Source organism: Papilio polytes, unplaced genomic scaffold, assembly GCF_000836215.1.
Source record: "Papilio polytes unplaced genomic scaffold, Ppol_1.0 DF823510.1, whole genome shotgun sequence".
NCBI classification, from domain to species: Eukaryota; Metazoa; Arthropoda; class Insecta; order Lepidoptera; family Papilionidae; genus Papilio; species Papilio polytes.
This window is the reverse complement of record NW_013525694.1, coordinates 1063381-1075343: the sequence shown is the minus strand read 5'-3', so window position 1 is coordinate 1075343 and position 11963 is coordinate 1063381. Positions and strand designations below refer to the sequence as shown.

Below are 11963 nucleotides of genomic sequence, written 5' to 3'. Positions count from 1 at the left end.
TTGTGTATATTTTACAAGCTATATACATAAAAATGAAACATGAAATGCTTTTAATCTAAAAGTAATTTGTTACAACCTAATCAGAATAGTCCATATTATTCTAATAAAACGATAAAGCATTTTGTAACGTATTTACATATTAAATATGCCTATTTATATATTATCTAGATTCACAATATTAAAATAAAAACGTAAATTAACACTGAAGAAGCATCTATACAGATTTATATCTATTTATTCAAATAGAAAAATAAACAAAGGGAAATATAAGGATGACAATATTCTAGTTGAAGTAGTGGTGATGAATTCTAGTAGTATTAAGTGGTATGAATATACATTATGCATTGACGAAGATCAAATTTCGATGGCTCTTAAACTATAGCGTTCGAAACATAAATTTTGCTAGACATTTTAGACATTACATTAATTAGGATATATCAAACTCAAATATACGATAGTCAATTAAAATCTACAGTTCTTTTTATTTCTAACGATCTTCTCAAATTAACATAAAACAAATTGAAAATCTCATAATGGTGGCTTTTTATAGTCTAAATAGAATCCTTCGCTTAACTTAATAACAACTATTGACATGAATAAGAAATTATAAACCGAGAGAATTCACAAAAACAAATGAAGATCGTGAATCGTTAATGAAAATGATGAAATCATTGTATCGTTAAAAATCGTTCTTATAAATTACAATTATTTCATTAAATTGTGATCAATTGAATATTGTCATTATGCTCCACGGGAATCAATTGCTTCGATAGATTTCTGTTTAGCCTACATTTAAAATATTTACAGTCTTCAAAAATTGCCTTACATAATAATTTGAAATTAAATCTATAACACTTGTCTGCTGTTATTTCTATCTTCAATCGGCTTAAGCAATCGTAACTTTTCGGCAACTGGTAACCTAGTAAACAAGTTACAAAATTAACTTCGTGTGTTAAAAAGATAGATTAAAACGTTCTTTAAGAACTCGAATTTTCATTATAGTAAGCCTTAAAAAACTGCCATAACAATACATATATTGAATATTTAACTACGTGTACATACCTGGACCGTTTTTTTCTTCTGACTGTATCTGCAGGAGTCGCTTCAATACAAAGTACAATCAATCGCGTACTGCACGAATATCTATAATAAAAAAATGACAATCAATTATTATTTTAAACGATGGTATTGGCAAATGTTTTAATAATGTTACATACGTTTCTTGGTCTAACAATTTGTTCGAATGCAGTGATGATGCTAGTCCAAATTTATCGCCGCTACTGCTGTGCCATGCGTCACAATACGCGTCCATTGCTGGTTCCCCATTAGGTCCGGCGCCGTGCCATACCGCTTTTATCTGCCTACAATAAATCGTACTAATATTATGAATATCAAAGTTTAGATAGATACATTTATATTTGTTAGAGTTTGAAGCCTAAACCTGCTGAAGGGATGTCGATAAAATTTGACATCGATGTAGAAGATAGTCTGGAAGAACACATATGATAATTCTTTGTTTTTTTATTTTAATTCCACGCAGACAAAAGCTATATGTAAAATACTTTTAGTTTATTTAAAGAAGTTTTAAAAGTACATTTTTCAATTACCAGTTCGGATCAACGAGAACATTTTTTCCACTGAAGCTGAAAATTCTCGGAGCGTGTGCAAAAAGTGCACCCGATCCATCAAACATTTCACCCCACGAGTTGAACAAAACGTCGCCTCGTGTATTCACTACAGGTATTTCTCGGTCCACCCAGCTCACTATTGAGTCGATAGTTTGCACTCTGCAAAAAAATTGTAAAGTTACCACGAACATACTTTTACGAGTACATACAAAACATTTATTTTTAATATAATTACATTCTGTTTTAAATTGCATCATTTCAATTACAGTAGATTTTAATCTTTGCTAAGAAAAACTGAAAATACTTGTACTTCTATATAATATTTCCAGTTTACATGCTTCTACATTTTTTAGATTTTACGCCAACAGCAACAAAGTCATACCTTGAAGATATGAACGCGCCGAAAGTGCCTTCAAGCCCCGCCCTTTGTGCTTGCCTCCGGCACTCGTAGTTAGTGCTGCTGACACCGTGCATATCTCCTGTATGTGGTTCATTTAACGCAGCTAGACGTAACTAGAAAAAAATCATCTAACTAGATAAAAATCACCGATATTATTATATTAGAGTATAATTTAAATGGTTTGAATCATTTAGAGAGCAATGTTAACAAATTCTGTAGTTAAATGCTTACCACTGGACCTTCTCCCGCTGGATTTTTATGGTGCACAAGACTCGAAGTTTCCAATATATTCTGTAGTGGAGTTCTAGTTGGAGTACCGTTAGAAGAAGATTGTATCGCCAAAAGTGAACCCATCTACAATACAAACGTTGTTAGGAAACAAAGAGAAAATTACCATTCTTGAAATTAAAATTTTCTCGTTAAGTTTATAAAAAATTAACTTTCAATAAAATTAAACAATAATATCGAGGTTAAAAATGTTAATATAGATTTTAATATGAAGACATGCTTCGAAATAAAAATATGGTAGTAGATTTAGATATTTGTCTTTGCTCACCGCGACATATTGCCAGCCGTTGTTGACACGAACAAGCAGCGCTTGCTCCTGGATGATATACGCCAAAGTACCTCGAGGACAGGCTACGCCGAGCTAACAACAGAATATTTACTCTCTCTACTCTCTTATTCATAACTATTTTAAAACGATCTAGATTTATATTAATAAATATCAAATAGTATAATGTATTTGTCGAACATTTGGAATCGTTCTGTCACAAAAGAACACTAACAGAGTGACTCCATATCGAGAGCGGCTGTGAGTGTCCATTGCCGCAATCAGACGCTAAGTGGAAATAGAATCTTCAGTACAGTAATAGTATTTATGTCAGACGTATATCGTCTAATACATGGTATAATTTCTCTGAGGTTATTAGTAATTCAATCAAATGTCTTTAAATAAATGCTTACTTTGATTAAAGATTCCGTAGTCTTGAACAGAATGGTACCAACTATTGCTTTTCCTTCATCATCATCGTCGAAATCCATATCATCCTCCAAATTCTCTGTTGGATCTCGCAAACCTATTACATAATACTTCCTAAATTATGGCAGAAATTTTAAAATCTTGTGGAATAGTGGATTACTATGTTAGGAGACCAGCCTTGGAAATTTTTTAAAAAAAGTACCAAAAATCTAAACTAAGATACAAGTCTTTACAATTTTTTTTTGTGAAATGTTTTAGCAAATGTACAATTACAGAGCAATGATTTATTCCTTAGTAGAACGTGTAATTGATTTGATTGTACACTAATTAATATAATCAAGTGGTATGTTCTGTATGTGGCGTATAAATTACTGGCAATTATAATTTTAATTAATACAACAGCAAAGTTATTTGTAACCAGTATTGGTACTATTATTTCATCTTTCTTAGTACAGTTACTTTTAAAATTTCATATCAACCAATTAAAACAGTCTACTAACTTAATAGTATTAACGAAAGGTTACATAATAGTTGAGTTGTGGAAAACGTGCGACATTTATTAAAGGAATGAGCCCGGACTGGGCTATTTAGGATTATCGCGATATCCTTACATAGGTCACTAAATCTAAACAAACTCGATGTTGGGCTTTAATGTACTGTTATCGCAACCCTATAGCGGAGAAGCAAAGAATTTTAGATTTATTTAATAGGACATTTATGATGGTAACTTACATATTGGGAAAAGAGAATATCAAAAAGTAGTAAAAAAATTTTTTAACCTTATTTTAATACGGAAAAAACTGAATCAGCAATAAAACAACCAAGATTTAAATAAAAATTACTTACCGTAAAGCTCTTGACGATTCTGCATGAGGTGATTTAAGCTTCTTAGTATTTGCAATGCGTCCCGTTGTTTGCCTTAATGGAAAACACAAAATAAATCCCGTTGTACTTTTATTTGTACTCTGCAACGCATTTATGAAAGTATCATAGATTAATTTTACTTTTGTTAAGACTATAATCTTACCCGGATTTGGTCCACGGCGATTAGTACCTGGGGTATCGGTTAACGTATCTGGGGTCTCATTGATATAACCAGGACCCGGAGCTCCAGGTGGACCAGGCGGACCTGGGGGTCCAGGAGCTGATATGTACTGTATATTTGTTGCCGGGGTTCCAGGAGGTCCAGGAGGACCTCTTGGACCTTCTCTTCCAGGCGTTCCATCATCCCCTCGAACGCCCTTTTCACCTTTGACCTATATTGATATAAAAAAAATAATTTAGGCATTATTAAGTACAACAATAAGTTTATGAAATAGAATCGTGGTACCTTATCGTAATCAAATCCAGAATCACCTTTTTCACCTTTAGGTCCTTGGGGACCAGGCTGACCTGTAGCTCCTGGGGGACCCTAAAATGTATATAAATACTGAAACTTGTTGACATACTTTGAATCTTGACATTCAATTAAATCTTCTAACTTACCGTCCATCCTGGTAAACCAATATCTCCAGATATCCCGTTAGTGCCTGGTATCCCCGGAGGACCAGGAAGTCCTGGTGGGCCTCGAACTCCTGGTGAACCTGGGTGACCACGTTTTCCTCTTGGACCAGGTTCACCTTTATCACCCTAGCGTATAGAAAAAAGTATTTAAATAGTGGTCATGGATAAAAAAACCATTCTATGTCATATTTTATGAAAAAAAGTACTTACCTTTGTCATTATAACAGCTTCATCTCTCGAAATAGCAACTGGTCCAGGCGCACCTGTTTCCCCTTTATCTCCTTTAGGCCCGGTATTACCTGATACCCCTTGAGTCCCGGGTAAGCCGGATGGTCCAATATCACCACGTTCACCGGGCTTACCATCATTACCTGGGAATCCTTGAGGACCTTCTAAACCTCTTACACCCTTTTCACCCTAAAATACCAAATACGTTTACGGGAATCATTGTTTACGGCTGTCAACCCTGACTTACAAAAATGATTTCATATAAAATTAATGATATCACATAACTGTTTATCCAATTTTTTCTATCACGAGGTAAAACAACAAACGTAAAATGTATTTATCATAAAATACTAATTTACTCTAACTACTGGTGACAGGTAATTACCTTTTCTCCTCGTTCTCCTTTTTCTCCTTTTCCCCCTTTTGAAAGGGAGGTAACGTCACGCAGCCCTGCGAACATTATTTTATTGTACATGTTTTTGTTTTGTAATATATCAATAGAGTTCACAGTAAAATAACTTTTAACGTGTACACTGAAGGAACAAATCGCTACCGTAATTTTACAGACATGTTCAACATTAAGTAGCGAACCGTAAGTCATTTATATTCAGTAAACGTTATGGAAAACATATAAAATACAGGTCGAGTTATTAGTTGAGGTTTTAAGGTAAACGAGTATGTTATTACATATTCTGTAAGAAAAGGCTTTAGTAATATGGGATATGAAAATACTGCTACAATTAGTAAATGTCAAACAGATAAAGTTTGTTTTGAAATATTAAATAATTTGAAAGTTGCCGACAGAACAAACTTCTGGAAAGTTCTCGTAAGTTGTGGGGAAAGTAATTTTGTGACTGAGCCGGTATTAGTTGGCAGCGATAGTTGAAGTTTTGTGACCTTTTTCTTCGATTACAGCATGATAAAAAAATAATACTTACCCGGTCGTACTAGTCCAGTTCCAATAGAGTTTTCTAATAAAGTTGGACTGTACGTAGGGGGTGGCCCCGGTGGACCGCGAGCACCTGTGTTTGGAATAAAGAAAAATATTTATTTAAAGAAACATTTTTCCATTACTAAGTCGATCCGAAATCATTGCTAATAATCGGGATCACAGTGGGTCATAAATTTTAATGGTTCAGTTAGTTTGTTACCTTTCTCGCCCTTCTCCGCGGGGCGGCCGTGTGGGCCCGGAAGTCCCGGCAAGCCGTCGCGGCCCGCCTGACCCCTCTCGCCTTTGACGCCATGTGGCCCTCTAGGCCCAGAATTACCCTACAAATTACATTAGTCAAGAACATTTTCGACGCATCCTTTTCTCCTAGCTTCCTCTGACATCTAACGAATAAAATTTGGAATCTCGTTTATTATACTTTATTACGTATGTCTGTTTCCTTTGATAACCACATTTAAATAAACTTATTCTCTTGACTTCAATAGAAACATTACATGGCTTTCAATCTATTATTAAATTTGTTACTTACCATATGATCTTAAATCGATTAATATATAATAGATACAATAGTAAAACTCACACGTTCGCCTTTATCCCCTTTTGATCCATGCAAGCCCTTTTCACCCTTATTCCCTGGATAGCCTCTCTCACCTTGAGGACCAGGTAACCCCATTGGCCCTCTGTCTCCCGGAGCAGCAAGAGTTCCGCGATTACTAGACCCGTATAATCCCGTTGATTCCTGTTTAAGTGGAAGCGGCAAATTACAAGGATTTAGAGAACATGTACACAATAATATAAATAAAAAATTACGGGTGGAAAAAAGGACATTGCTTTCAAGTAGCGATGACCTTTGAAAATCAAAGTAAATTAAATAGATTATTCTGAGAAGTTAAGGTAAAATAACCACATTAGTCAAACAGAAATAATGTGTTAGGTTTGAAATGGTTTACTATTAAAGCCGAAGATACTGGTCCTGGTGGTCCGGGTGGTCCTGCCGGCCCTTGTGGGCCAGGCGTTCCATCAGCTCCTGGATCTCCCTTTGGCCCCGGTTGGCCTTCAATACCAGGTGAGCCAGTTTCACCCTTTTCTCCTTGATCGCCTTTCATACCAGTTGGTCCAGGTGGACCCTGATCTCCCATTTGACCCTAAATAACAAAATTACAATCTTAAATGAATTCTACACTAACCAAATTTCAAGTTGTAAAATGCTAACTTTTTTTTTAAATAGAACATCCTTATTTATTTCATTTAAGATAATAAATTTAGAATTCGTACCGTTTTTCCTGGCGCTCCAGTAGTACCATCAGATCCTGTAGGACCCGGGGGACCGGGTGGACCCTTTATTCCCGGTATAGACTCCAAAATGCTTGATATATCATTAGGAGTACACTGACAATATTCTGATATCGGTAACTGCAATATAAATAATTTATTAAATAACACATTTGTGTTAAAAAAGTTAAATAAAAAAATGTCTTAATGAATTGTACCAGTAAAATCATATATCATTAGTACAATAAAGTTAATTCATCGTCGCATCAGTTTTAAAATACTACGATAGCTTTCTTCACTACTATGACGGATAAGTTGTAGATGTAAGGCTTAGTTATCTTTTTAAACAATACAAACGTTAGCTTCTGTAGATCTGCCTAGCTTAGCCAGCGTGCCGGAAGCCTGCGGTTCTCCATTCACTGTTCCATCAGTTGAGCCCTGTTTATACAATGCATCCATTAGAAAGCGAAAGGGTTTGTTCTATTACCTTTTATGTTATTCACAAAGGATTACTGTTAGTAAATTAATATTAACACAGAACAAAATGGAAATAGTTAAACAGTATTAACATAGCTGTAAAACTAAATGTTTCAATACTCACATTTTCATCCCTTTTAACACCTTTTTGTCCAACGAAATCTGTAAATCAAACTTCCTTTATAGCGCTAATTACATTAAATTTTTAACCTCAATTTAATTGTCTTGAAATTATAAAACTTTTAAATATATTTAAGTTCCTTCTCTTTTAAAAATATCACACATAAAAATAGAAAATCATGAATCCGAATAACTTGGTGATATCTTTTGAGAGTAATTATGCAACTTATTATACTTAATAAGAGCTTATTAAAGTATTAGAACCCTTTAATAATACGTACAAGAACTTTCGCCGAATAACTAACTCATTTAAGACTAACTAAATTTGGCAGAGATTCAGAGCTTTTAGCTTATCATATTAACACATTATAATGGAGTTTCATTAACTTAAAAACTTACACGGCGATGAATGTGATACAACTGGCAGTCTATTTTCTTCTGGGTTTACCTGTAACAATAAAATTACTATCATTTTTTTTATATTTCATTTGGAATAAATTTTAATAGCAATTAAATACACTACAATATGTATCGTTTTCTTATATGATTTCTTTCTTTCTATTATTGTTAGAATAACAGTATCTTACTAACATTATAAATGAAAAAGTTTAAAAGTATGGATATATGGACAAACATCAACATTTGTAGGAAGGGACATGCCTTCAACAACATGTAAACTAATTTTTATGATTGGTACAGATGTACAACATGGTATGGAAGAACAGATAAGCTTATTTTTGAGTTTTTCTTTTAATTTCCTACGTACGAAGTCGCGAGCAAAAGCTAATTTAATAATAGATTTAATACGTTTTTTCAAAAAAAAATCTACCACTATAGTTATAGTGAAAATAAGTGAACTTAGGTGTGTTTTTTACCAAATTCAGAGTGTGATAGCCCGTAACTGCCCCATTGGACAGGATAACTAATGGCCATTCAGTTACATCACAGACGAGTACTATCTAATCATATAACAGTAAAGTTTTAGAATATAAGTGTCGTCATCCTGGTCTGGGATCTCAATCTATTAGTAAATGCAATCTTCCCCCCATTATCATTTTCAATGATGGGTATATTTGTATATAAAATATCGTATTGGTACACAAAAAACATAGATGTGATTTTAATGCAGTCAAGTCACGCCTTACATCTCGACGGAACGAGAGGACTCGAAGCAATACAAATAAATAATTCATACAATCGGGTAGATACAGTTCAGTCGATATTGAAGTAATCCGAATTCGAATATTTTGCCGAGTTAAAGAAAGGACCTTAAGTATAAGTGAGTTGGAATTGTATTAAACTGAATCAGCTTATAAAAAATAACAAGATGGTCATCGCTTTGGGATTACAATACATTTTTATGATAAGTTTCTAAATCTCCTTTCACTTTTACTATAAGCACAGTTAATAGACATACCTACAAGCGACCGCTGCGGAGGAGACGCATATAAAGAGGATACTTTCCCTTCCTGTGCATCTACTCCAAAGGTGAAAAGGGGAAGACAAGGTGCATTTGAAAGCAAATGCACTTTTCCTTCCAATACTTTCCTCATAAGATAAGGATGGAAAGGGAAAGGGACAAAAATTAGGCCTCTGGCACCACACTCTTCAGACGAAATGGAGAATTGCTTCCACTTCACGCCTGTCTTCTGTGTAGAAAACTGAAAGAACTACTTTTATTCGTGTCTAAATATGCAACATCTGTTATTATTCCACTATACCAATATAAAATACCCAAATCTATTTTAAAATTAAAATCATCCTAGTATTACGAAAACATATTTACAATAACAATAATGAAGTAAATAATTACCACACTCATGTAATTACAGTGGTAGATATGCTTTATAAAAATACGACTACAAAATACTCACAACTGTTTATTATTCAACGTTATATTATAGAAACACGTTTAGCTTAATGATTCGAGTCACGGAAGGTTCTTCCTAGGAATCATTAATTAAACGTAACCGTTGTCATTAATCATTAATTTTAAGCCGTTGATAAAATTTGATATCATCATATTAGTAAGTAGCTTTTGCTCGAAACTTTGGTCATGTGAAATTAAAAATTGTAAACCACATAACCTATATGACTCAACGGTAGGGTAGGTTTTCAATCATAAGGGAATTATTTAAATCGGTCCAGTAGTTTTTATGTTACTTCAATATATAAAAAATGCAAATCTTTCCTCTTCATAATATTAGTATAAACAGTATAGAAATACAGATTGTTATTGTACCATAATCAATACTTATACAAAGAGGAAAAATTTATATTTCCACAATTTTGCATTTTTTTTGTATTCGATACACGTAAAAACTACTGGGCCGATTTCGAAAATTCTTTCATCATTAGAAAGGTAATTTATCTGTTAGGAACATAGTCTATATTTTTTATTTTTTTTTTCAATTTCAGCAACAGCTACTAATATTACGAAAGAGTAATATTATAAATGTATTTTTAAAAAAACTTACTAATGTTATAAATGCGAAAGTTTAGATGGATGGATGGATGGATGGATAGATGATGTTTGCTAAAGTTTGTAGGCTAGACAGCTGAAAGGATATTAATAAAATTTGGCATAGATGTAGAGGATAGTCAGACACATGGGCTATTTACTTATGTATTTTTTAATTCAAATAGTCGGAGTCGCGGGCGAAATCTAGTATTTTCATAATTTAAAATGGCAGACTAAAATTATAAAATGATTATTATCTTACGTTTTGCGTTAATTAAATGTAGCTCAAGTGAAAAACAGTTGAACCAGATCGTGCCTTGTGTACGAATTACCCATTTTCTGTTTAAAATGTAGATAAAGCTTATCACAAACGGTATCCGAGGACAATTAACTCGATTGTTATAGGATTTGAATTAACATTTTGTTTTCTCTATTATCTTGTTTGTTGTTTCACTAAAAACACACACATATTTCGTAGAATTCATGTTTGAAAAATTATTTTATACATGATTTTACTGCCAATATTGTGATTGAGTATTTTCACGATGCCTACAAAACGTAATAAGGTGGTGGATTTCTTTATACCGCAGTCTCACACGTGCCAAGTCATAAAATTAAGTTGTAACACGTAAACAAAATAATTCTGGAAGTAAAAGAAGATTCAGCGGAAAATCTTTAACATTCTTTTATAGATTTCATAATATTTATTTATATACTTCGCAATGTATTATTACCGAATGGAGTGAAGTGATAGTTATCACATTTGCAGTTGCAAACGATTGGATAAAACTTGAGTAACAATCGGGAACGGTCAAGTCATATGGAAATCACTAAGATAACGAATTAAATTTAACAAAATATGTAAAATAGAAAGTTGATGCAAGAAAGTTTACATTTTAATACTGGCATAAGCCTAACTAGGAATGATATGATAACTTAACTATCTGCCTAAGAGTTAATTAACTACTAATGATCGGTTTCTGAAGTCTTCATTTATTTTATCATTAACTATTGATTCATTAGTGTTAGGTTTGAAAAAGTTTCAAAGGAGTAAAACCTAGTTCGGAAACGGCTTTCAGGATATTTATGGAGCCAACACTAACGAAAGGTTAAAAGTAGCTGGGAAACTAGTTATAAGAAAGTGTAGTTGTAGTCATGTTAGATTTCTCATATCAAATTTACACTTAGATCTTCAAGAATCTGAGAGCAGCAGTATATACAAATTTTTTAATAAATAAAACTTACGGCTCGGTGAGTAACGAAGGATGTGCGCCCTTGGAGTCTTGCGCTAATTTTTGCAGGCGTGTCTTCATCCTCCCTTTTCGGATCGAACCATCCAAACGCCGCGCCCACAACCAACACAGCGCCCAGTATCATCAGCGCCAGGAATCCACCGATAGCAACTTTCGTCGCTTGAGATATAACCATCGCCATTTTTAAATCCACATAAGTCTTATCCACTTAATTTATTTCTCCATTTTTATTGTCTTTAATACACAAAAGAAAAACAAATGAATGTTATTAGATCCATGATTTTTTTAAATTTGTCACTTGTTTTGTATCTAAGTAAAAATATAACAAAGCGTTACTAATAATTTGATAATAGTTATTTTACGGCCGAATTAAGAACGAACCACAGACTACTTTGTAAGCGTCGTCTATAAATTAAGGCGTCAAATTATTTGTGGAATTTAAAGATTAATTTTATAATAACTGCCATAACATTATATGGTTTATATTTTAGGAATTAAAAAAAAAGTTGTTGTTAATACAAAAACAATTTAATTCTAATATTCCAATATTAAAACAAAAAAAGCTTAAAGCGTTCGGAATTTCATATTATAAAATTTTAATATTCTCCTACAAACAACAGGCCAATGCCCTACTCTTCATTGCTTTGTTAAAATGTCAATACGTATTTATTTAAATTTTCTAAACTAGCT

At 33.2% G+C, this 11963-nt stretch overlaps 1 protein-coding gene across 1 annotated transcript; it reads right to left on the bottom strand.

Annotated features, from left to right (window-relative positions):
- Positions 1-708: 708 nt before the first annotated feature.
- LOC106104525 (collagen alpha-1(I) chain-like) lies at positions 709-11454 on the bottom strand. The gene is made up of 23 exons (XM_013284602.1): positions 11266-11454; positions 7959-8007; positions 7564-7601; positions 7320-7400; positions 6966-7103; positions 6641-6835; positions 6271-6429; positions 5893-6010; positions 5680-5763; positions 5127-5191; positions 4724-4930; positions 4496-4639; positions 4341-4421; positions 4038-4266; positions 3857-3928; positions 2995-3107; positions 2585-2677; positions 2260-2382; positions 2011-2141; positions 1608-1787; positions 1218-1361; positions 1063-1143; positions 709-919 (listed from the first exon to the last, which is right to left on the bottom strand). The coding sequence occupies exons 1-23, from the start codon at positions 11452-11454 to the stop codon at positions 847-849; spliced, it is 2787 nt and encodes a 928-aa protein (XP_013140056.1). The 3' UTR covers positions 709-846.
- Between the last annotated feature and the right edge of the window lie 509 nt (positions 11455-11963).

What these genes read in the sequence shown, in the direction of transcription:
- LOC106104525 (XM_013284602.1), bottom strand. Translation starts at nt 11,454, where the DNA reads ATGGCGATGGTTATATCTCAAGCGACGAAAGTTGCTATCGGTGGATTC. An exon ending in AAGGGGATAAAGGCGAACGT is followed by an intron (nt 6,011 to 6,270) that starts GTGAGTTTTACT and finishes TGTAATTTGTAG; the next exon opens with GGTAATTCTGGGCCTAGAGG. An exon ending in GGCGCGTTCATATCTTCAAG is followed by an intron (nt 1,788 to 2,010) that starts GTATGACTTTGT and finishes ATTTTTTTGCAG; the next exon opens with AGTGCAAACTATCGACTCAA.